At 43.0% G+C, this 25,680-nt stretch overlaps 3 protein-coding genes across 3 annotated transcripts; 1 reads left to right on the top strand and 2 right to left on the bottom strand.

Annotated features, from left to right (window-relative positions):
• Window positions 1-226: 226 nt before the first annotated feature.
• On the bottom strand, window positions 227-3,122 carry sod1 (superoxide dismutase 1, soluble). Its single transcript, XM_080509449.1, has 5 exons — window positions 3,000-3,122; window positions 1,848-1,944; window positions 1,652-1,721; window positions 1,045-1,162; window positions 227-926 (listed from the first exon to the last, which is right to left on the bottom strand). Exons 1-5 carry the CDS (start codon window positions 3,069-3,071, stop codon window positions 819-821), a joined length of 465 nt encoding a protein of 154 aa, XP_080365575.1. The 5' UTR covers window positions 3,072-3,122; the 3' UTR covers window positions 227-818.
• Window positions 3,123-4,320: 1,198 nt separating this feature from the next.
• On the bottom strand, window positions 4,321-14,788 carry scaf4a (SR-related CTD-associated factor 4a). Its single transcript, XM_080509138.1, has 19 exons — window positions 14,669-14,788; window positions 13,231-13,314; window positions 13,102-13,146; window positions 12,850-13,011; window positions 12,604-12,736; window positions 12,146-12,282; window positions 11,865-12,050; window positions 11,619-11,701; window positions 11,404-11,488; window positions 11,050-11,226; window positions 10,685-10,758; window positions 10,336-10,526; window positions 10,116-10,216; window positions 9,799-9,912; window positions 9,537-9,693; window positions 9,000-9,127; window positions 8,621-8,774; window positions 8,309-8,464; window positions 4,321-8,104 (listed from the first exon to the last, which is right to left on the bottom strand). Exons 1-19 carry the CDS (start codon window positions 14,696-14,698, stop codon window positions 6,846-6,848), a joined length of 3,456 nt encoding a protein of 1,151 aa, XP_080365264.1. The 5' UTR covers window positions 14,699-14,788; the 3' UTR covers window positions 4,321-6,845.
• Window positions 14,789-17,984: 3,196 nt separating this feature from the next.
• On the top strand, window positions 17,985-25,680 carry hunk (hormonally up-regulated Neu-associated kinase; the record flags this gene model as incomplete). The annotated part of the gene is made up of 9 exons (XM_080509397.1): window positions 17,985-18,224; window positions 20,836-21,128; window positions 21,846-21,901; window positions 22,075-22,210; window positions 22,328-22,455; window positions 23,277-23,403; window positions 23,518-23,686; window positions 23,890-24,052; window positions 24,929-25,680. The coding sequence occupies 9 exons, from the start codon at window positions 17,985-17,987 to the stop codon at window positions 25,678-25,680; spliced, it is 2,064 nt and encodes a 687-aa protein (XP_080365523.1).

The raw sequence follows: 25,680 nt of genomic DNA, 5'->3' as shown, positions 1-25,680 counted from the left end.
TAAGTCGATACATTACCATGGATTTGTCACTTTCTGGTAAATAACAGAAGTTAGACTCCGGATGAGGATGAGAATAAGGACCACCTCCCCGCCCCAAAAAATATATAAGTATAAAATGTTGACTTCAAAAATTCATGTTTTTCTTAGTAGTCCGAATCATCTTCTGTGGCTTCCAATGCTTATTCTCCCTTCAGTGGAGCCAGAATATACACGTGATCCTTCAGGTGTCATTTGCACAAACTGCTTCAAAAACACACACATATATATCACCATTTAAGAGACTAGTATCTAGATGGATTTCTATACAGACAATTAATGAGCTCTCCTAATGTTGAAATTTAAAGCTACCATAAACGGAGCCTACCAACTTTATCATAAAGTGGCAGACGCCATCAACTTGAACTTTCAAAGCTTACTTTGCTGAGCATTAATGCATTCCTGAGCATCTTGGGCCCAATAAGGATTCACAGAGTTGACCATACATTTTCAATAAATAAGGAATGTGTTGTGAATGCTGTTGAAAGAATAAACCTTTTACTTTAGCGCTTGTTCCAAAAACAATCCATACAGAGGAAGTATTTATTTACATCTTTATTTGTGCGTTACCAATTCTTTGGGACCAAAAACTAATATGTAGACACAATATTGTCATTAGGAACAGACAGGGCAAAGCATGGCTTATCTACTCTCCCGACTAGTCAACAAAAAGCCTCAGAGAATCCAAAAGGACAAAGAGTCACATTAAGGAACTATGTTGGTCGTATTAAGTGCCATTGGGATGTGCCGCTTCCAGCTCTTCACTGTTCTGGCAGGCTTGTTTACAGAGTGATGCCGATGACTCCACATGCCAGACGTCCACCAGCATTACCAGTTTTCAGGCTCTCTTCATTTCCTCCTTTTCCCAAGTCATCAGCCTTCTCATGAATCTGGAAGGAAAGAAAAAAAAGAAAACAGGCACTCGGCTCAATCAATTTCCAAACTAAATGTTGCAAAGGCAGAAAAAAAACCCAAAACGAAACCCCACTAAAGCTGCAAGGTCCTTACCACCATGGTTCGGCCGATGATTGAGTACTGGCCTGAGAGTGTGAGCATCTTGTCTGTGAGGTCTATCTTGGCGACATTATCGGTTCCTGCAGTCACATTCCCCAGGTCTCCCACATGTCTGTTGACAAAAGCAAAAAGTCATTTTAACCCTCTAAATACTTAACTGGGCAATGTTCCATAAATCATGATAAAATACTGCATGTGTAACAGGTACTTAAATAGAACAGAATACATGCAACGGGACATCTGCATCTTCTTTCCATATTTATTCTCCGGTCAAAAGGCGTCATTAAGGTCATTCAGCACAAGCACATTTTTAGAATTAAGGGTTGATTCTCTCTTATTTTTTTAAAAGAACATTTTCTTCTCCATCTCTCTTAATTGGCACTGGGCCATGTTTTTGCTTTCCACTATTTCTTATACCATCATAACACTGACTAAGCATTTTTACACTCACTTTGCAACTTCAGAAACCCTTATCTACTTGTTGCAGAAAGGCCCCAACTGATTAGTTCAATACGTTGACAGTTCAGTCTTTAGCCATGCGTGTTGTGCATGTGTGATATTGTACAGCACTAGGTACAACTCTGGGATGGATTGACCTCACCTGTCTGCATCCTTGGGCCCAGCATGAGTCTTGTTGTGGGGATTGTAGTGGGGTCCAGCACTGATGCACCCTGGGAAAAAGAAACCGACCTTAATCGTGTGAAATAAATAAACGTTGACAAAGCAGCAACACCAACTCGCCCGTCTTGTGCATTAGAAAATTTATAGAATTCCCACAACTGTGGTCAGATGCTCACCATTTGTATTATCTCCAAATGAATGAACGTGGAATCCGTGCTCGCCTGGGGTGAGGCCTTTGATTTCTCCAGTCAGCTTGACTGGGGTTGAATCATTCTAGCAGATTGAGAAAACATTTTATCAGAACAACAACAAAAAAGGCGTCATAGCCAGATGGCAAGAAGGATTCAAAGTTCAAACAAACTAAATGGACAAGAAAAATATCAGGTTAAAGGCAGTTAAAACAAGATTTCACGCAAAAAAAAATACGCCTTTGGAACTGCAAACAAAGGGAATGTTTGAGGGATGGTTTCACATATATTTGCAACAGTAATAACAGGATACTTCTAAGGGTTCATTGTGCAACTACAACAGCAGGGCTGCAAGGCATTTCTGTGAAAATAAGCTGATCCCCCCATTACCCACCAACAAGAACATGTGAAGTGTGTGACTCGTCAAACACAGCTGACCATGAGGGTGAACCACGGCTGCCTTTATCAAAGGACAAATATCTAAAAGGCAAAACAAACGACAGTGACTCAGCAACATTTGCATCACTCTACTGATTGTAGGGAGTTACGGGCGTTTCCAAACAAGGACGTTTTTCCAACGATCATTTGTCAGGATTCACATGATAAGAGTAGCTTATCAAGCAACACCGACAGTCGTTTGACAGCAGAGAAAGTAATAATGTTGAACGTGTGCAAACAGACAAAAAAAAAAAAAAAACAATCTCCCAAGTTACTCATTAACAAACTAGTCCTTCGGTGACCAAAGGTTGTGATTTTAACTTGAACACCGATTACAACAGGAGAAATAAACAAAGAATAATAGTATGAATTAAAAGTGATAAAACTGCGCACTTTGACGCTAATCGACATTGCAAGTGCGTTAGCACGGTGTGCAAACATTAACCAAGAGAAAAACCTGCACCTGCTTGCCAGATCTGTCAGAAATAAACGCCTTCCTGACCAATGCAAGGATTTATTTGCAGCCATATGTCGGCTTTCTCGCAGAAAAGTGATTCTATTCAACGCCTAGCTTGTGAGTTGAAAACTTAAGCTAGCTTAGCGCTCGAAGGTGGAGGCTACTGGGAGCGCGAACCCGGACAATTTCTTCAAATAAAACTATCCAGACGAGTCCGTCTCTGAATGTGGCATTGCATGCCTTACCTCCTGCTCGAAGTAAACCGTTCCGGCGGTCTCCCCGGCTCCTTTCAGTACGCAGACCGCTTTCAGCACCATCTTTGTCACAGCTTCGCTCTTAGTGAACAGGCGTGCCTCCGTCAAAGACAACCAAATAGTCTGCCAAGAGGGCGGGAGCATTTTGAAGGCAGCCAATCAAAAACGAGGTCTGTCAAAATGCCTCCTTGTGATTGGTCCCTGATCATTACACAAGCGTGTATCTCGATTTGGTTATTAAATATGTCCAAGTAAATGTAACTCAAAATATAGCCTGCATTCCTGTAGACTATAATAGAATAGAATAGAATAGAATAGAATAGAATAGAATAACTTTGTGTCATATGTCATAATTAATGAATTTACAGGCGCTGCCCCGTTTGTGCTTCAATATAAAGGATAATAAAAAGTAGACAAATCATAAGCTAACATTAAACAGGATTGCTTATGATGAGTTATTCAAACACTAATGTCAACGGTTATTTGATGATTTGATAGCAAAAAGATAAAAACTGTTTGATGATCTGGATGTGCAGGGCAGGTGCTTTCCATCTGTCATCAGTTCAGACAGGTGATGAGCTGGGTGTGAAGGGACCTTGAGGAGGGCAGTGGTTCTTCTGGAGCTGGTAATCTCCTTCAGGGAGGACAAAGGGCAGCTGATGATTTTCTGGGCTGTTTATAACTCAATTATTGCAATGCAATTATTAAAGCTTGAGTCCAGACCTGCTATAATTTCTGTATGGAACTATAGATACTTGTTGACTGATTTTACATCTTTGACCCTAGATTTTTTTTGTATCATTTCATTGGAAGACCATAATTCTACAAACTAAGAACTACCTCAGAATTGAATCATCCACAAAATATGTTCATATCAAGCAGTACTCCTTTACTGCACACAGCCATGTTTGCTCCTGCACAACTAGAGATAATACAATATTAAACGATTGCACTATTGCGTAACTAAGAATTCAAAGCTATCTTTGTGTAAACAAATCTGGTCACCAGGCACAAAGAGAAGGAAAAAAAACCCTGAAGTGACATATGGTAGTGTGTTGTAAACAGGGGAAGTGGTGAGTGAGCTATATATGGTGGAACTTGTTCATCTTCATTGAGAATACATCCCCAAGTAGGTATGAATTCATGCCTAACAAGAACATGTAAAGCAGATATGTGGACAAAGCATCTCTGACAATTATTTTATCTCAGGACTCCAATCACAAGTATGAGGGGAATGAAGTGTATATGTATTAACTTAAATCAAATAAGCTCTTGTCTGGGAGTTGATTTAGACACAAAGAAGCCAAACAAGTTGGTAAAAAAATAGTTTATTAAAAACCATTTCCTATGGTTGAAATATTGAAGACTTTTCATGTCCATGTCTTTTGTATTTTTACCAAATCAATAGAAACATCTGTCTTCAAACCAGTAGGAGTTAAAAACGTTAAAGCAAAGGGCCTCTGTCGTTCCTTCCAAGTCAATTTGTTTTGCTCAGGTAAAGAAATCACAGATTATTAACAATAATTACCACGACACCTGGAGACTCATCAGTGATACAAGCATATTTACAGCAGTGTCTTGAGCAATACTCTTCATTTTATCACTTTAAATGTATCTTTGTCGCCTCAGGCTGCAGAATCCACTCCTCAGATAACATATAATCTCCAACAGTTTGTGTTTTTCTCAGTGGAAGAGACTAACTGTGTAAGATGTCTTTTTCATAGCAGAAAGAAAAGCAGCTACAAGGTTCCATTTTGTATTTGTCAGTGGCCAAAACTAATTAAGTTGGATGTACATGAGACAAAAAGAAAATAACAATTCAGCTTTTGTTCTATTAAAAAAAGTTTCCCCTGCCTTTCATGCACAAAGAAAAATCTTTCATCGACTGACTAAATTATGGCTGTTATTCAGGTTGATACAAAATAGAGTAAACCCTAATCTGTTCAATTCATTTGTGTTCATTTTGAATTAAAATACGATGATGGATTTGACTTTTGTTGACTATTTTCTTTGTCGAAACACATTTGAGCAAATGAGTGAAATGTTCCCAAACTGTCAAGCAAAATGCAAAGTTATCCCTTGAACTGCCGGTGTGGTTTTATTCACTCTGAACTTCACTAACAAAAAGCTGACAGCCAATATATAAAAAACAAAGATCTTATTCCTCTTCAAAGAGAAACCGTTTCATTTTTCTGTCCTATTGGAAAATCTGTCATTCATCAACTTTTAAGTAAATTATTTGACTTTGTGTCCTGATCACATCTGAAACAAACTACCAATTACAAATCAAAACGGAATATCTAAATGAACAGAGTAAAAGGTGAGGTGTCACAATACAACTATTCCACATTGTCCTTTTACATTCTTAGCTTTTGTTAGCTTGAAAAGTTTCTTGGCCTGTTAGTCCATGTTAAGTAAAGACAAATTGACAATGCTGTCGTTTAAATTGTAGTTTTGACCAAATAGTTGGTGTTATCTCACCTATTTGAAAGAAAAAGTTAAAGGAGCAACCAAAATGTGATTTAATTGTCAATTTTGTAAATGAACAATATTAGAATGCCACAGAAGATCAGGTTGTTTTAAATTTAGAAACGCATGTTGTCGGAAAGATTGAAAGATCAGCACTGGTGGAATGAGGACATTTAAAAACACAAGATTAATTATAAATAATAGTTGTCAAAGTATTGGGGACTTAAAAAAAAAAAAAATCAGTATTACATCTATCAGTCACAGCATTAGGTGTCTGGAAGAAAAACAAAAACACCAGCATCTCCCTGATGTGGTTTAAAAGGTGAAAGTGACGACAAAATTCAAGGGTGTGTTCACACTTGTCATGATTGATCCAGTAAATGCAAACTCTTGATTAATTCAAACCTTGTATGGCCCATTTGCGGCCGTGCCAATGCTTCCCTACACACAAGAGTGGGCCAGAAATAGCACTTTACTGCAGACTGAATAAAATCCAATGGCAATATGAGCACAGCAAGGATTATAAAAAAAAAACAATGGACTTTAGAAACAATTATTCATAATTGATGTGAGAGGAATCCCTGCAGCTGTTATGACACCTGTATACAAATAATAGTCCGAGTTCTTCGTCCACCTTCACAATCCAACACTGTTTTTGCATTAAGCTCAGAACACAGGAGTGTAATGGAAGCCACTCGCAGACTGCACATCATGAGTGGCGCTGATCTCGCTCTCTCCATTTCATTCTTTACACTGTGGTACCAGCCGAGGAACCAGGCAAGTATAAACATCCGTTACTGACTTTAACCAATATCTGGGACGATGCACTCCTTAAGATGCAAATTTGACTTTAAGGCCACCACAGACTTTTCAAACAACTTGGCTTGAATACACAAAATTATATTTTTTAAAAAGGCGCTTCAATCATAAGTTTCTTGGGATGAAATTCAGTGTGTTGACATGGCCTTGTGGTACATTAATAAAACTTAGTTCTAAAAGAATTTACATTGAGATGTTTCCGCTGACACACGTATGAGGACGCACATTAAAAATGTAAGCGAAAACCAAAATGTGAACAGAGCCCAGTTAACATGCAAGCATCTGTTCGTGTTTATAACGTACAGGAAGGAGTGGAACTGCAGTTGAGAGGCAATAATTAACAAGGTTTTTTTTTTTGGGGGGGTCTGATTTTTTCAGACAAAAAAATGGCTGAATATGTGAAGCCAGATTTTCTTTTTTTTCCATTTCCATATGGTGATGAAGTGAACAAATGTGTTACAGCCCAGAAACAGTCCATTGCCAGCAGACAAACTGATGACTCGAGTCCATTTGCCAATAACATTTTTTTGTTTTGTTTTATGGCATCGTTCAGTGGTTCACAGCAGTCTCTGAGATTGGATCTTGTTTTTCTTCTGTGGGCTCACTTTTAGGTTCCGGGTCTCCTCCAGCTGGAGTCTCCTGTGGAGGCGGAGCTGAAAGTTCCGATTTGGGCTTCTCTTCAGAAGCTTCCACATCCGCCTCTTTACTGTCTGCGGATACCACAGGATTCACACAAGGTTGCTCTGTGCTGTTAGAGGTCTGACATTTGTCCATGCTTTCGATTTCAGCCAGTCGGTCATCCTTATCCCACCGTGAGGTCCTCTCCCGCCGCCCAGACCTCCGTGGCCTGTCCTCTTTGACGTCAGTGCCTCTGCCTGTTTCACAACTTGTTCCTCTTCCCTGCCCTTTCTCTCCTCCCTCCCACCTCCCTCCTCTCCTGTCCTCTCCGTCAGCCCTCCCATGCGATCTGTCAGTATCAGAGACACTTCGCCACTCCCTCCAGTCCCGTCTTTCTCGGTCTCGATCTCTGTCCCGATCTCGCTCTCGGTCTCTGTCGCGGTCTCGGTCTCTATCGCGGTCTCGGTCTCTATTTTGGTCTTTGTCCCATCCTGTGGCATAGCGGTCCCCTCCAGCCTCCAGCCTGAATCCGACCTTTTCAGTCCAATCCACTATATCCCCGGCCTCACCTCTCTCTCTGTGGCCAAATGAACGTCTCCCACCTCCGAACCCTTGGTCCCTCTCTCTATCTCTGTCTCGATCCCAGTCTCTGTCTCTCTCTTGCTGACGATCCCTGAATCCTGGCCGGTCTCCCCTGAATGGCCTGCCTTCTATTTCTTCTGGCCCTTCAAGGCCACGAGGGACTCCTGGTCTAATAAAAGGAGGAGGAGGTCCTTGAGGAGGTCCATGAGGAGGTCCTTGAGGAGGTCCTTGAGGAGGTCCATGAGGAGGTCCTTGAGGAGGTCCTGGAGGAGGTCCTTGAGGAGGTCCTGGAGGAGGTAGAGGGCCATGCCCATGAGGGAAAGGAGGCCTCATGTTGGGTGGAGGTGGCATCCCAAACCCTCCTGTAGGAGGTTCATGGTGTATCATTTGCGGATGTGGCCCTCTGGCCAAAATCTGTGGAGGCATTGGGGGCATGCTGGGGTGAGGTGGTCTTGGCACATGAGGTGGAGGGAAACGCTGCATGTGCGGTGGTGGGGGGGCGTGAGGGCGCTGAAGTGGAATAATGCCGGGGCGTGCGCCGAGAAGACCACCAGCAGGGGGCGGTATGTTTGCCGGATGCCCACCTGGAAGGGCACCTGGTGGTGAACCTGATGGAGAGCAAACAGGAAGGTTTTAACAGAGTTACAAGTTATCAACACGAAAAAAATGCATCGGTGTTCCTCATTCACATTCCTGCCACAAACAAAGCGATGTGATCATTAAGCAAAGAACTGCATCTGTTCCACGAGGCTAACAATATGGCTTGGTTTGTCCAGTATTTTTGACAACTGGCTTAAAAGAGTCACACTCACCAAAATGTTCCATCTGGTTGTTGAAAATGTTTGAACCCTCGAGGACTTCGTCGTTTTTCCTGCTGCCCAGACTTGCTGGGTCCAGAGGCGCATCTTCAACACCAACTTTTGATGGTGGCGGTGGGCCTAAGGGCATGGCACCCGGAGGAGGAAAACCTGGCCGGCAAAAAAAGGCAAGTTGCTCAAAAACAGACCCTGATCAATGTGAACTTCAACACAGTTCCAAATTCAGTACACACAACTACTAAAAACCAATTGACACGGAGCCCTGCAGGAGGGAGGCAACGGGAAAATGAATGCACGAGTCGCTACCTGGAGGCATCTGCAGAGGGTTAAAACCAGGTCTCATGAATGGAGGAGGAGGGACACCTGGAGGGAAAGAAGGCGGAGGCATGCCTATGGGACCCGGGAAGACGGGGGGCTGCAGGGAACCAACACCAGCCATCGGCTGCTGCATTGGAGGAACCTGAAAACATTAGCAAAAATCCAGTAAGAATAGCGTCCAGTATCTTCAACATATTGATTCATAGAAATGTGGCCTCCATACAATTTCCAATGCTATAAATATACTTGGATTCCCAGCAAATAATTCAAAAGAAGCAGGCCAATGTACATCTTGACTTTGAGTGACAGTTTGCTTTTAAAGTGCAGACAGATCAACGTATCTCTGATTCAGACGCTGTGGTTTTACCTGTGCAGGCAGAGCAGCCGGGGAGACTACTTGTATTACTTGTGGCTCTTCGAGCTGCTGTTGGTCTGTACGACCATTGTGGGTGAGCTCTTCTGGGAGGTCGAGTGTCATTCTCACTCCACTCCACCCTGGAAAAGACACACATTTTATGGGAAAACAGAACTAAAACATGGTTCAGCTGATATCAGGAATAAACGGCTATAACATTGAAGCCTGACAGCCGGAGGAACACAGCACTGTACATTTAAGAATGAACTCACAATTGTTAACGCTTATGGAACTGTTACGTTACATCGGATTTGAAATTTTAAACCAGGTTTCAAGGTGTGATAAATATGAAAGGCAACTTGTTGCTGTGTTGAGCACACCCACTATGAGTGCGCTGCTGTTTAATCAGGTATCATTTACTCCAAAGTCGATACAGAAGCAACTGAAGGAGTGAATGACCAACCCTCCCTTAGTGCCACGTTTACAAATTTCAGAGCAAAATATGGTTTTATTATTATGTCAGAAGATTTTTTTTGATAAAGCCTTTACCTGGTGATAATGTGTCAACATCCAGTATCCCTCCTTCTTTTAGCTCCTTCAACTGGTCTTCCCTGATTTTAGACCAAGGTATGTATGTGACGCCCAGCTCCACATCCCAGTACTGCTTGAACTCGGGCTTTATGCCCTTGTTCAAAGCCCAAGCAATCTGGTGAGAAACGCAATAAAAAAAAAAAAAAAAAAGTCAAATACAAGCCGAAGTTTTCGTTTTAGTCCACATAGATGTTTACAACAGGCTCGGCCATTCACTCACCTTGATGGCTTTCTGGTTCACCTTGTATGACCCTCTACTGAGCTTCTGCAGGGCCCTGAAGGCATCTTGCCGATGTATCATGACAATATAAGCACAGCCGCGTGGAGGAATCATCTTCAGATGAGAAAAAGACAAACGAGTGAAGGCGAGAGTAACGTTCCCTCGGTATCATTAAAACCTTCATCTTTTCAAAGGGCTCTGTAATGTTTATTTCTTAATAGTAGAGAGGCATTTATGAATAAAAGTCTGTATTTTGAATGCCGTTATGAGTCGAGTTCAGTTAGGTTTGTGTGACTTATCTGTATGAGCACACTTACATTGATGGACTCTATCTGGCCAAACTCTTCAAGTAAACAGGCAACATCTTGCTGTTGTGTCCTTTTGTCCAACTGCCCCACCCAGAGAGTCGTACTGCAAACTGAAAAAAAAGTAAGAATTTTCTGAAATATTTACAAGAGGTTGTGCAAATCACGTAACAGACTTTTAATCTTTCATTTCTATCTATTTTGCTAGAACTATGTTCAGATCATGACTTACTGCTTAGCGTCTCGTTTTTGAGTGGTGGGAGGCCTTTCTGCCGTCTCTCTCGCTCCTTCTCTCTCTCTCTGCGCTCCTGTGAGCGGGAGCGTGGCGAGTGGTGGCGCCTGTCTCTGGAGCGCGAGCGGGATCGCCGGTGCCTGGTCCGTCGTGAGCGGGAATTGGACCGCGACCGTCTTCGCTTGGGGGATCTGAAAGTAGAAAAAAAAAAAAGAAAGAAAGAAAAAACGATAAAGTCTTCGCAATCCAGAGCATGATCTTAAAAAAAAGTGCGATCAACAAAACCTGATACCGCACGTTACTGTAAGAACCTGGTTCAAAACATTATTATCCACTCAGAGGTGCTTACCTGGAGCCAGAGTGCGACCGTTGACCCTGTCTGCCATCTCTCATAGTTGAATGATCCATATCCACCGACAGATCCTAATTCAATATGGAAAAGACAGATTAACTTCCTTGATACTGGATAGTAAAAGCAACGTCTACAAAGAGCTTTGATAACACCAGGCCTATAGGAATATCATTTCGCACCCCCAAAAATAGAAATAGATTACAGTTCACCCCTGAAAAATGTATTTGACTGAAAACAATTAACAGATCAATTACATTTGATCAAATTTAAAAAAGGACATTGTTATGTACAGACATATACACTCAAAGTTTTTTTTTTTATAAAATAAGTTTATACTTTATTTGTGCAACCTGGGCCTGTACCTGTTGTTGCTGAGCAGAATTGTGTAAAGGAAACACCCCTGGGAAGCCTGGAAGCCCAGTGGAACCAGGGTGGGACTGTCCAGGCAGAACATGCCCCATGGGAGGCATCGCAACTGGGAAGGCTTGTCCTTGTGGTAACCCACAGACCTGATGTTGGCCGTTTGGAGGGAGTGAAACCTGAGGGGGATAACTATCATAAATACTGTGCTCATTCAAAATCACACCAAATATAATCAGAAAGCCATCATTTCATCGCGTATGTTTTTCTGCGTGTATTATTTCAACACCTCGATGAAAGCAAATGGAAAAGAATAGAAACTGGAGCACAAATTCTTCAAATGTTGCTTCCTTTACCTGTTGTGTGAGGTCTTGTGACATGTTAGCCATCTGCGGCTTAAAGTGCTCCATGTGCTGTGGGAAGACTGGAGGCTGCTGCATGCTGCGGTAGTGATAAAAATACACCTTTAGCTTTGGGACTTCCATAACAGGTCTGAAGGCAAAATCAATCAAACCTTCCTTCACCTCTGCAATATGCTGCAGAGCTTATCGTGACTGAAAGGAGAACTTACAAAGAGGTCTGAGAGGTGATTTCTTCCTTCTTTGTTTCTTCTCCAACTTCAGGCTCATCGTCATAGTCAAAACGATCAAGCAGCTTCTAACGCGAATGCATAATTGAAGTTGACCAAAAAAAAAAAACACAAACCAAACAACAACATGTTAAAGATGAGAGCTTGAACAGTTTTTCCTTCATTTTCATATTTTGTTATTAAGATCAATTCCCCCCCCCCCCCCAATACATAAAAACACACTTTCACCTTGTCAAACGCTGACTTCTGCTGTGGAGGCTGGGTCGGCTGTGAGGGCAGGGGAGGATGTGGGACGATCATGCCTGAGCCGGTGGACATGTTTTGGGGCTGTGTTTGAATAGTATGGAGTGGAGGCTGAGCGTTGGGCTCATGTTTCAATGGCTGCTGCTGAAAGTTTTGGAGCATCTGCTGAAGCTGAAGGACAGAGAGCGAGAGAAGTCTTAGTAGTAAAGATGTTCCGAAGAAATGAGGCTAAAGCTAATGCCCCTTTGCAGTAGAGCAAAACACACCTGCTGGCCCTGTGAGGACTGGAAGAGCTGTGCCACTGCAGCAAAGGCATCGGAGTTGTGCAGCTGAGCAGCAGATGTCATGGTGGAGTTTGCAGTTACCACAGTAACTGGCTCTTTGGCTGGAGGTGGAGAGGAACCTGAGCAAAAAGAACAACACAAATAAGATTTTCAATCAACACTTTTCACATTTAATCTAACTTTCATTGACAGGACGTGGGCGTCCAAGTTCTGCATATGAGGAAACATGACGAGCTCACATTGAAACAATGCGACAAAACTGGATGCACACAACAGAGGTGGTCGCCAACAAAACGGCATCAGTAAAATGTGTGCTCCCTTCTGTTTTAATCTCCCTCTTTCCTTCCGTAAATTTGAATTCAGCATGAGGATCTGTGTGAATGTAGCCCGAGAGCGGACAACACAGCCTCAGAAATGAATGAGAAAGTCACATGTATTACCTGGCTCATCTGCGCCGGCATATGTTGCAGCACCACTGCTGGATCCAGCTGCCATGTCCAGAAGAGGCTGAATGACCTCAATGTTAAACACTCCATTCTTCTGCCACAGGTTTAACACTCGCACAATCTTACTCTACAGAAAATAGAGACATTAAAAACAGCATGAGCGAGATGGCTTTATGAGGAAAGGGAGGACAACAACATACCGAGATGTCCATTCATTGATTTATCCACTGATGGTCTTACCTTGTCCTCTACAGGGCAAAGGCAGAGGTTCTCAAACGTTGCTGTAATGTTTTTGGTGAACCGTGGGCCAAACACATCCTTGTCTGCTCCAAACTGGTGTCTCGACTGCCTCACAATGGAATCCACCACGTACAGTCCTGCTACCTTATATTCAGGCTTACACTGGACGAAGAAGAGAGGAGAAATTAATGTGTTAGACCCCCCCTCCCCCAAAAAAAGATTTCTGTCTGTATTCATACAAGTCTGAATCACCTTTTTGACAAATTTTTCCACAATCTGAACCACATGTTTGTAGAGCTGAAAATGAGAAAAGCAAGTGGAGATGTCATCATCAGGAAGTATAATTCAAAGAAAGTTGCAGTCACATAAATTCTGACTTACTTTCATAGCTTTGATGGCTGACTTGGTGATGGAGATCATCTTAGCCCGAGATATCGGGGGCTTAGAGTCCATCAGTGAGAATAACTAGAAAACACGGACAATAAGCCAGTGAGACGGATAAACAAGGCACAGGAGAATGAATAAAATACAAACACATGTCACGTCTTGGGGAGTTTCAACTCAACTTATAGCTACAAACACATTTAAGTGCAAACATAACAATTTATCTAGCTGTTTTTCCCGCTAACTCGCAGAAATGTCACAAGAGCGATGAAATGTGCGTGTCAGGTTCCGTGGTTCCTGTACTGTCAATACTTTTTTCCCCTGATGTAATCCAGAGACTTGTGCAAAGGTGCCCTAACTGCTTTCCACTGTCATCCTCCATCTATTAAAGAATTTCCCTCTGGGATTAATAAAGACTTTTCTATTTTATCTGATATTCTCTTATAAGTTGACATCGATATAACATCTAATAAAAGCCCTTTTCACAAGACTGAGGACGGGAGTTTAAGTGGTGCTGCTGTACTGCCTGGAGGTGTGGAGATGTATGCTTGTCTGCATCCTTGTGATGGACCTGTGTCTTCAGCCATGGTGAGGTGGATCATCACAACCACAAAAATAACATCACACCAACAGCCTTGTTCCACAAGTAATTCAGATGACTACTGTATAGCTTGTTATCGGGAAAGCAGCACAGCACAGACGTAATTACATTTGCTACATTAGCATCGTGTTTACCAGTGATTTTGCAACAATTGACACCTTCTATGTTAAGAAAACAACAACACTCCGTTAATAAAATTGTAAAATGCACCTAGAAAAGCGTTACTTAGACCTGATGCAATCATAATCTGGAGCGAATATAAAACCACGCCAGGCTGGCTGTGATGGAGTTTCTATGAATGAACAGTGGGGGTCCAGGTGGGGTTAAAGTTGTAGTAAAGCCCCTCGTACGATTCCAGAGAAAGCACATTGATATGACCTGAGCTGGTTGAGACTCCCTGCAGGCAGCCAACAGGCCGCACAATAAAGCTGCATCGCATCTCCTATCCAGCTACACGTTTTACTTAATAATGAGACAGTACTGGACATTTAGCTGGCTGGTACAGTATTGCAGCATAACTGTGTGGTTTGCTGAAGATACAAACATCACTGCTCGTCACTACAAGCTAACCAAACGGCGGTGGAGCCAGTGTTGACTGTATATCCTTGTGCTTATTCACTTAATGCCGCAGAACTCTGATTAATATAGCCCAACGTTACTCCAGCTGGAAGCGGGTCACGTTTCCGTTAAACCCGGCTAAAACATGCACTAAGATGTCCAGGAGGCTCACGGTGCAGGCCCACCAGCCATGACTGCTCGGCTAGCCCCGCTTCTTGCAGCGCCGCAGCAGGCTCGGTGAGCCCCGCGTGCCTGCGGGCTCCGCGAGCGGCTTACCTCGTGGTTGAAGGCGTTGACGGCATCCATGGTTCCCGAGCGCTCCGAGCCGCCCGCTCTGCTCCCGGTTCCACGTTCGCTGCGATGATTATTCAAGGAAGGGTCGGCAAAAGATGTCCGCTCCCGGTTGCTATCGCTAGTTAGCCTCGCACTGGTGGCTGAAGGAACCATAGACACAAAGAGCATAGACACCGCATTTGGCAGCGGCAGCGCAGGAAAAACAGCCGCCAACTTGGTCCGGTCGTCAAACCAGTAAACAAACTGCACTATCTCTTTATTTATTTGCACTGCCAGCTCTATGTGACGTACCCCCTCCCCCCCATATGGATATTAGTTAGCCTGAAATTAATTCGTTACAAAAAAATCTATTTTCTTTCTGATCTATAACGTGTATTGTGTTGAATCTTATATCTGGGTTTACAATGTATTCATATGATTTTTCAACTTATTAACATTGAGTAGTGCACAATCTGCTTCTGCTTCTCAATCAAATATTAGTGCGTGTGTGTGTGTGTGTGTGTGTGTGTGTGTGTGTGTGTGTGTGTGTGTGTGTGTGGCAAATTACCTGTCATAATATCACAAATCACAACATTATAGCATTGTTTAGCCCACTATGACTATTAGAATACACCAAACCATGTGTCCAGTATCAGACCAACATGTATGACGTTTACAGAAAAAATCCACACGTTGAAATCAGTTTAGTATTCAGGAAGTTATGATTGATTAAATGTGGTGACACTTCATTGCTCCTGCCAAACAGATTACGCTGAGCGGAGCAGACGACCGGACAAAGATGGAGGCGCCACGGTTCGTCAGCGCCAATAGGTGGATGCGGCGTCTATTCTATTTTGTCTATGGACGGGACGGCGCGCACGGCAAAGCATGATGGGATTTCAGCTTCTTGTCCCCAAGTTTTTCCACGAGGGGGCGGAATAGTTCCGGAATAGGACTATAATCCAATTGAACCAATACGCTCACAATATTGGATATCACGTTTTTTTTTTTTTTAATCCCCGTGTTCCAAAGAGGAGAAAACTAATTGTTAGTAAATTACTTTTGTGATCACCATCTTGTATATGTACAATGATTTATGAGGGGAAAAAACACATATAAATATTTTGTCTTGTCATAAAGTTAAGGATAGAGAATTCCATAGAAAAACAAAAGTAATTGGTTGAAGATTGTTTTACCATTAAGAAATATAATAGCAAGATTTCTTCTTGAACACATCATATCTTACGTAATAGCCGAAGGTAAACTCGGTGGAGCTATAGGCATCTTTGACATTTGCATACAGCAAGTTTTTACAGTATCACGTGTGGTGTGATCGATAGATAGATAGATAGATAGATAGATAGATAGATAGATAGATAGATAGATAGATAGACAGAGTTGCCACTTCCCTTGTTACAACTTCCACTTTAAAAACATTTTGTTTTACCATTTATCTGCTTTGGTTATTAGCCAAGTAAATTTGCTGTGTACATCATATACAGCAATGCAAATGTTTGTGTTATTTGCATTTTTTTTCATACCGGTCACTCTCATTCATTTAACACATTGTAACTCCAGATTAAACAACAAAATCTAATGAAAGATGGCAACTCAGCTTGTGTTAGGTCATAGAAACTGCCAAGTCATGGTAGTTCTGTAAACATCGTCTTGTATTTGTGCAATGATTTGAGTGCAATTTTTTTTGTATTTTCTTCTTTAAATGTTTAGCAAAAATGAAGTAATATGTAGAATTCATCTTTAAAATGTGTAAAATAGCAGTTCCCTTTAAACACATCATGTTTCAATATCCAGTAGTGAACTACTACCTCCTCAGTTTTGAAGCACAGTTTCACACTTAGAACAAACATCTGGTATTAAAAACAAAAGTGCATCGGTTTAATTTAAGGTTGAAGTCGCTCATGTACAATTGGCTGCATGTTCTTGTAGTACAACAAGCCTCCAATAGATGGCGTGCGTATACCTTTGGGTCTTTGTCTTGTGGTCTATGGAGTTTGTGTCTAGAAAGCATGGTCCAGCAGGCATGTCTGACTATGTGATGATGTATACCCCTCACCTCCTTCAGGCAGTCGTGAAACACTTCAAACTACAACCTCAGAACATGCCACAGTCAGATCGACACCCCTCCCTGAATAAATAAATAAATAAATGAAGAAAAAAAAATAGATAGATAAATCAATAGATACATAGATAAATAAATACATAAAGATAGATAGATAGATAGACTGATGAACATCGTACTAATGAAGGTATAGAAAACACCTCATGTGGCCCAGGAACACAATGATCATTTATTGGCCACTTCTAATTATACTGGAGACTTGGCAGAACTCCAAGTTCAGGTAGGCTATTGCCAGAAAACCTTAAAAAAAAAAAATAAAAAAAAAAAATTATATATATATATATAAGACTGGCAATGGGGTTCTCACATTTAATTATAAGCACGTGCTTCCTGTCGAAACGTTACATACTGGCAATCTCTTTTTTTGTTGTTGTCATATTTTGGGTGGATTGGTTAATTTATTTCTTGCATGATTGAAACAGAAGGCGTACAAAAGAAACCCTTCGCTTCCATGCCGTTGCTTCCCCGTTATTCCGGCTCCACGTGTGTTCTTTGTCCATAGCCCCCTGTACAATGTTGAGCCCACCTCTCAACGCACCCAGTGGCGCGGTGTGGCGGCTGTACCGTGTGGAGTTGTACCTCTTGTTCTCACATACATGTGGCTGCTCCGCCCGCCTCCGTTGATTGGACTGAAAATCACTCCGGTTTCCCACTGTCGTGGGTTTTTTTTTTTTTTTCCCCTGTTTCACCCTCACACTGAGGAACGCCCACCCCGAGGACCGGGAAAGTCACTTCAAACTGAAAAACACGCTGCCTGCGCTGCGCACAGTCCGTTCTGGAGACGCGTGTGTTTGGAGACGGAGGCGCATAGCGTGTTGTCTACCTCCGACTGTCACACTGTTGTTGTTTTTTTAAACCCTCATTACTATCGGGACAGTTTGCGTCACTCAACTCTCCATGTCATCTTCTTCTTTTTTTTTAAAGCGTGTGTCATTTTAATCTAGGCTGAGACTCCTCTCCTGGAAAGTGCTGAGTGCGCTCACTTGGACGCTTGGAGTGAACAGGTGGCGCAAAGCTCCGGCTCCTTTAATTTGTTATTAGGGTCGAGAGACGCAGGCGGAACGGAGATATAACGCAAGTTCACCGGGACGCTAAGTATTTAATACCTGCCTTTAAGGTGGGGGAACAGGAGCGTTGCGCATTTCTCTTCCCTTGTTGAAAGGAGGCACCGGACAAGGGATGCCAGTTGCGGACAGCGACATGCTGGTGGACAACAGCCACGCGTTACACGAGGGTAAAACCCCGAACAGTGCCGGGAACGAGAACGTCCTGCCGGCGTCCCTATGCAGCCCCGCAGCGGACATCCTCAAGAACTTTTACCACACCAAGCGGGTGGGGAACTACCTGATCGGGAGGAAGCTGGGAGAAGGGTCCTTCGCTAAAGTTCGAGAGGGTCTCCACGCTTTAACTGGGGAGAAGGTAAGACGACTGCAACTTGAAATGGTTAATGGAAAAGTTAAATACAGTAGATGTGGTTGCTATTTGAATATACCATGTGAAACTATTTGAATAACAAATTATTGTATGATTTATGTTGGGTTTTTTATTAATTGAAAAACTATTTAGAAATTTTTTTTTCTGATCATTTTAACCCATGAAAACCACACTTGGTTCAAAATTACAGTATCAGGTGTCAATTTGTTCAAGCCGTGTTTTATGCTGCACGTCAACTGACGGTGGGGGAAATTTATTTATCGGAGCCGTTTAAAATCTGTTTTTCTTGGTCCCCCTGCCTAATCAGTTCTTAAGAGAAAGTGATCAGCCCGGTTTGCTTTCAGAGGCTTTGTTAATGAGCTCATACGGCAGCGCCAGCTGTTAAACCCAGCGACAGTGTACACAGGCAGGGCTGCTCAGAGACAATATTTACTTATTGTGCGTGTGTCAGTGTGAAGGAGGCAGAGTTCTCTCGACACGCTGGATGACAGCATGTGCGCTCCCCGTCTTTCTCTGAGCCTCCGCTTTGTTTGCTTGCGGGGGTGATCTCACCATCCCAGCGCGGCGATAGGGACAGAGGGGGAAATTGCTCGGCCTATGAGAGACCAGAGGTGCTACTTGCATATGAAATCATGTCGTTGATAAATGGGCTCCAGCTTCATTATGATTCCGCCAGCGCAGGGCTTCGATATGGGCTACCATTGGCCACTGGATGCCTTTGTCTGTTCCCATTTTTTTTTTTTTTTTTGGGGGGGGGGGGGCAGTAATGCATTAGCATATTTGAAAAACAAGCACCTTCTGTTTTATATGCTTCTTGCCTGCAAAACCTGCTTATTTATTTACCCCGGGCTACAATAAAACCAGCACGTGAATGATTTAAATGAAATAAATAGGGTCTGAGATGCTTGTGTTGCTGTGGGAAGAAAACACGCAGCTCCTTTCTGTGCTTTTACTGCCTTTGTTGAGGATGATGCAAACACTGGCAATCTGACAACCAGGCACATCTCCCCTCTCTCACATAAACATGCATGCATGCATTCTCTCTCTCTCTCTCTCTCTCTCTCTCTCTCTCTCTCTCTCTCTCTCTCTCTCTCTCTCTCTCTCTCTCTCTCTCTCTCTCATTCATTTGAACACAGCTTTGTAACAGGGGCTGGGAGGGAGTGCAGGGCAGTGAGTTTATTCAAGCAAAGGGTAGTCAGAGGGTAAGGAAATACATGATAACTCCCAATATCCTTTTTTTTTAAGCATCACTAGAAAGTGGCTGTAGGGATGAGAAACCAAGAGTGTGTGTTTAAAGGTGGGGGGGGGGCATAAAAGTGAGGTGAGGTGAAAGATGTTGCTGTCAGGGTGGTCATGGGGGCGAGGGAGGTCATATGTACATGTTTTTGATGTCTGTAACCCACTTTCCTCTCCATATTCCCCACCCCACCCTCCCTCACTGTCTGAAGGGGCGCCTGATAAACAACTGAATCCCCCAGAAGCCCCCTGGCAGGCTGAAGCCCTCCCCCCCCCCTACTGTACCCCACCCCGTCTCATATAGACCAGGCTACTGTAAATATAGCGCCCCATCCCCCATACATACCGTACACCCCGATTCACCAACGCTGCCAGTCATAAACACAGGCCATCTATCAACTGCACACACACACGCACACACACACACATGCAGCCAGGTTTAATTAGCAGCAGTAAAAAAAGGTTTTAGAGGTGCATCAATAATCAGAGCGGAAAGGACGAAAGTAAAAATGAAAGACAAGCTGAAGGGCAGAAGAAAGAGAAAGACACGCACGCGACCACTTTGGCCCTCACCGTTTCATTTAATGGATATGGTGATTAGTTTCACTTGCCGTGCCTTTCCATGTCTGTGGTCTCTCCTTGGGATGATTTGCTATGTATGGAAGCCGTGCTCTTGAACCCAGTCTAGACAGCATGCAAGGAGACATGGCCGAAGAAGAAATAAAGTAGATGGATATGTTATTGAATGTAATTATCTACCAAGGCACGCAAAGTGTTTGTCATTGAATCAAAGGACATGTTCTGTGGCTTTTACGAGGCACATCTCAGACTGCCTGGTTGAGTAATGGCAGAAGGAAAGTGCAGATCTGCTTGTAAACATGGTATGCAATCATTTTAACCCATTTATCCTGCTTCAGTTTTGTCACATGTAAGTGAAGTTGCAACTAAACTCTGTGGCAAATGGGGTAATAATAGCTGTCCATTTGGCTTCGGCGCCTCCTTAATGAGGTAACGTTTGTTTTCCCTTTAGTTTATAATGGTTCAGTAACCCTCCAACTCTTTCACACACCTCCCCCTCCGACAGCCTCGGGGCGCTTTAGTGCCCGGGTCATCCCACACAGGGAGCAGCTGTGAGGGAGAGGTCAGTGTCGAGTAATGTATCCTGCAAGAAAGGTGGCGTAGCCCATCACCTGTTACACCACAACTCCCTGAAACCCGTCCCTTCATACAGAGCACTGCCCAAGCGCTTCATTCTCCACGGGTGCCGTTCACAAAATTATATGGAGCCAGGTATAAAAGCCCAACTTTAGTCTCGCGTTAGTCTCATCCTCCAACCCGTTTCTCGTCTGTATTTCTCCAGGTGGCTGTGAAAGTGATTGACAAGCGAAAGGCCAAGAAGGACTCCTATGTGACCAAGAATCTGAGGCGGGAGGGCCACATCCAGCAAATGATCCGACACCCCAACATCACGCAGCTGCTGGACATCTTGGAGACGGAGAACAGCTACTATCTGGTGATGGAGCTTTGTCCCGGCGGCAACCTCATGAACCGCATCTACGACAAGAAGCGCCTGGACGAGAGGGAGACTCAAAAATACATCCGGCAGTTGGTGCTGGCGGTTGAGCACCTGCACCGGGCAGGCGTGGTGCACAGGTACGAACAAAACAAATATTCTAAAAGTAAATAAATGATTAGCATGTTTTAATGCCTTGACATATGTTGACAATCTATCATTTAAAACGGACGAGTGCTTCGTGTTTATGGGTGAGCGCTGACGAATATCTGAGTCAGACATGATCCTCTTTCTCAAAGTGTGGGTTAATTCCTTCTTGTACACATTACTTTTAATCCCCCCCCCCCAAAAAAAAAAAAACAGATTTGTCTGCTCAATAACTGCACTAGGATACATAAAATTGAATGTACTGTGAAGGATTTCAATGTATTTAGTTTTACAAATACAGTTAGAGACTGAAATAAAATGGCTGATTCGATCTTGGGAAAAGCAGCATTCAATCTTTCACAAGCCTCTTCCCGGGTATATTGAATTCTCCACCGCTGAAAGCCTGGGAACTGTTTTTTTTTTTTTTTTTTTTATCACAGTGAGATGGCCTAAGCAGATAACTGTATAACAGGATTTCTGTGACTGAGGAGGGATCTGGAGGAACACAATAGAGCATGAAAATCAACCAGCGTGACCCACATTAGGAGGGTTATGTGTTTGTCTCAGGGTTTTTAAAGGGGAGAAGGAGGAGGGGGTCGAGATTCCCACTGACCTCTCCGGCATTGTGTGACAATGACAGCATAGATAAGTTAACAAATGTAAACGCCACACAAACACTCACATCCACTCTGTCTCTCTTTGTCTTTCAGAGATCTGAAGATAGAAAACCTTCTACTCGATGAGCAGGACAACATAAAGCTCATAGGTAACACAAGTCGCATTCAAAATAGTTATTTCTCTGTAAAAAAAAAAAGAAATGTTTTGGAAATTCAATTAAAAATAAACTGCTAAGATTTTACAAATTCAGTCACTTAAACACGACAAACGTTAAAGCGAAAAGAAAGAAAAAAAAACTAATCTTCCTCCCTCGTCCTTCAGATTTTGGCCTCAGTAACTGTGCTGGCATCTTGGGATACTCAGACCCCTTCAGCACCCAGTGTGGAAGTCCAGCCTACGCTGCTCCAGAGCTGCTCTCTAGGAAGAAGTATGGGCCCAAGGTGGACGTCTGGTCCATGTAAGTCCAATTTCTTTTATATTTATTCACCCCACTGCCGTAAACATTTCATCACGTGTGAGATTTGTCCCCGTCATTAGTGCTTCCATATTTAACGCGTGTATTTGTGTGTTCCAGCGGTGTGAACATGTACGCGATGCTGACTGGGACGCTCCCATTCACCGTGGAGCCCTTCAGCCTTCGAGCACTCCATCAGAAGATGGTGGACAAGGAAATGAACCCTCTACCTCCCTCACTTTCCACAGGTAAATGATAAAAGCAAACACGTGTACATGTGGATTTACAATGTCAGGAGACGTCAGGTAGAAAATATAAACACAAAATGTAAAAAAAAAAAGCAGAACATTTTCAAAATTTTACTCATTTTCTACTCTTTAAAACATAATTTAACAAATATTATCTTTACAAATTCCATTGGGATAAAACGGAACAAAACCATTGTTTGTATGATGAAAATAATAATGAAAACAAACTTGATCACAGCAATAACGCACGCGTTCATGTACACTTGATAAACAAACGTTACTATTGTGGGTGTTTTCCACAAATAAAAATTCAAGCTCAACAACATATCAGCAGCGAAATGCAACTTTACATTTTATTGGTAGAGTACAAGTAAAAACATTGACAATGGTGTTTATCACACCTGTGAAGATTTTTTAAGGTCAGATTTGGTCATAACTCGTCAAATGACATTCATTAAACGCATGGGTAAGTATGTGTGCGGATGCAGGTAGGACGAGTAGAACGAGAGTCTAATTCCTCTCATTGGCTGCTGTTGGCTCACACCTCCTCTCAAACGTGTCACAACAGTGTCACGAACTAGAATGCAAATTAAGGTATGGCTTAACCCAGTTGAATCAACATAAGGGCATTTGTCATTGCATAAGAGTTGTGCGAAACTTGGAAGCCGGTTGTTGAACAAAAATCTTACCACTGAGGTTAAAGGGTTTGTAAAACTGGTCATGACACGTTTCAGTTTAAACCACTTGCATGTTCTTGGAAAATTGCCAATGGCTGTATATGAAAATTTAAAAAAAAAATGACTCTACTTCACTTGTCCCAGCTGCCATTTGTTTGCTGAAGAAGCTTCTGGAGCCAGACCCCAACAAACGCCCAAACATCCACCAGGTGATGGCCGACTCGTGGTTACAACTGGCTAATAAGAACACAGGCGCGCCATACTTCAACAGGTATATTTGAAATTTATGTTGTTGTGTTTTTGAGAGAGAGATTGCACGAATACAGAAGTCCTACCCATGTTTAAACCGCAAATCAATAATGTTCTATTCCACTTTTGCGTCTAGGATCCACATTGAAGACATAAACCACACGGTGTTGCTGCACATGACGGAGAAGATGAGCTACAAGCACAGCGAAGTGCTGAGCGCCGTTCTCACAAATCGCGCCTGCCATACTTTGGCTGTTTATTTCCTCCTAAACAAGAAAATGAAGCGACTTTCCAAAGAATACAGGGTAAGCATGTCTCGTATAACGAGTTTTACATAACACGTATTCCGGTCATGCATTTCCAAAGAAAGAGCTCCAGTTAAACTATGATCATCTCTGCTTTGATAGCCGGGACATTTTACAAGAAAAATAATTGTACAACAGTACACTTTACTTGTGAACTTTGCAATTTTTTTTAAAAGAAAAAAATGTTGTTTGCATCTTTTTAGGAGATGCAGTTCCAAGAAAAGAAAAAAGGAGAAAAGCAAAAAAGCGAATACTTCCAGACCCAGTGGAGGAAGCACGTGGATAAGCTCACCATCCCGCCGAAGCAGACGCCTGTCTACCTGGCTGTCAGCAAGGGGCCCAGCAAGGAGAAAAAACACCGAACAGGTGAGGGTTTGTCATGTTTAAAACAGTGAATTCAGACATTAAGATGTAGTGCATGTGTTTCAAATTGTGTCATGCCATTTATTGTGTCTGTTTTATTTACTTTTATTCATACAGGGTAGGTTGACTGAGCATGCATGTTGTTGTCCCACAACGTCCTGATTCACATATATGTAGTTACCCAATCATCTATCCAACCATCCAACCATCCAACCATCCGTCCGTCCGTCCATCCATCCAACCATCCGTCCGCCCGTTCGTCCATCCATCCATCCATCCATTGTTTGTCTGTCCATCCATCCAACCACCCAACTATCCATCCTGAGAGGAAAGATCCTGGACAACTTGCCAGTCAATTGTGATGCAAAGACACAAATGCTTTTATGTAACTGAATCGAACAGTTGACAGCCAAATGAAATGACTGAGATGTAAATCACATTCATAAATCTTTCTTAGAATAGTTAGGGAAAAAAAAGATTGATTGATGATCTGACTAAAGAACCACGAGTTCAAAAGTGATAGAAAAGTGCTGAGGTTAAATTGGGAGATTAAACCTTATGTAACTTCATATGTCTGCAAGTGGTGCTGACAAAGCCCGAAGGCAGTTCTGGAGACAGCATGTTAAGGAAAGTCAGCTTTCACAAGGTAAATGTCAGGACAGAATGTTCTGGTAGCTTTGCAATTGCTTGTTACAAAATTACGCCTGGAAGTATGGCATAACATATACATTCCAGACATGTAGGTTACTCAACCAAAGGCTTGAGGGAAGGCACAGTTCTCAGTCTTTCTTTGGCACATAAAAAAAAAAAAAAAAAAAAGGGCAAATTATAATGTTTCGGAAAATGTTATAATTTTTTTTCCCCCACTTTCATCCACAGGTCTTTTGCGTGCAATTACTGGTGGCCATCGTAACTCACCTCTGGCACCACCCGGCACCGTAGCTTCCTCTTCAATGGAGTATCTGGAGATACATCCTCTCTTTCCCAACACGCCGCAGCAGCGAAGACGCCTAGCCACCCTCCCACAAGTCAACACGAGCCCAGAACACAACATTCCCGCACCGCCGGCACCTTCACCGATCGGCATGCACTCCTTTGGCTCCCTCGCTAAAGCTGAACAAATTGAAGACACCCCCTCCACGCCCTGGTATAAACTGACCAACGGGACTCTATCCCCACCCCGCCATGTCTCTGCCTTCCAGCCAGACTCCTCTTACTTAAAAAAGGCCACAATCCCCAGTCCCCCTGTCCTAATTGTGAACCCACAGCCCAAGAAGAGCATCTCATCTGATTGGTGTGGTTCCTCTGACACCAGTGGAAGCCCCCCAAGCACCATAGGTAGCCCCCCGGGAAGCTCGGCTTTTAGCCCTCCAAAGTCTGCCTTCAGCGCCCTCAAGCCCACCTCGGCCTTCAGTCCTCCTTCCAACAACAGCAGTAGCAGCGATCCAGAGAGCCCGACCCACCGTAGCAAGTTCCCTTCGATGGGAATCGGACAGATCCTAAAGAAGAAGGTCCAGCTGCAGCCATTTACGTTCCGGCCAGAACAAGTTGTTGAAGAAGTGGTTTCCCCTCCTCCCTACCCCATGCAAACGCTCCTCTGTGCTTCAGGTGCACTAAAAACCCTTTGCTGA

Source organism: Blennius ocellaris, assembly GCF_963422515.1.
Source record: "Blennius ocellaris genome assembly, chromosome: 14".
Taxonomy (NCBI): Eukaryota; Metazoa; Chordata; class Actinopteri; order Blenniiformes; family Blenniidae; genus Blennius; species Blennius ocellaris.
Note: the sequence above shows the minus strand (reverse complement) of the source record. Positions and strands in the feature narration are given on the sequence as shown.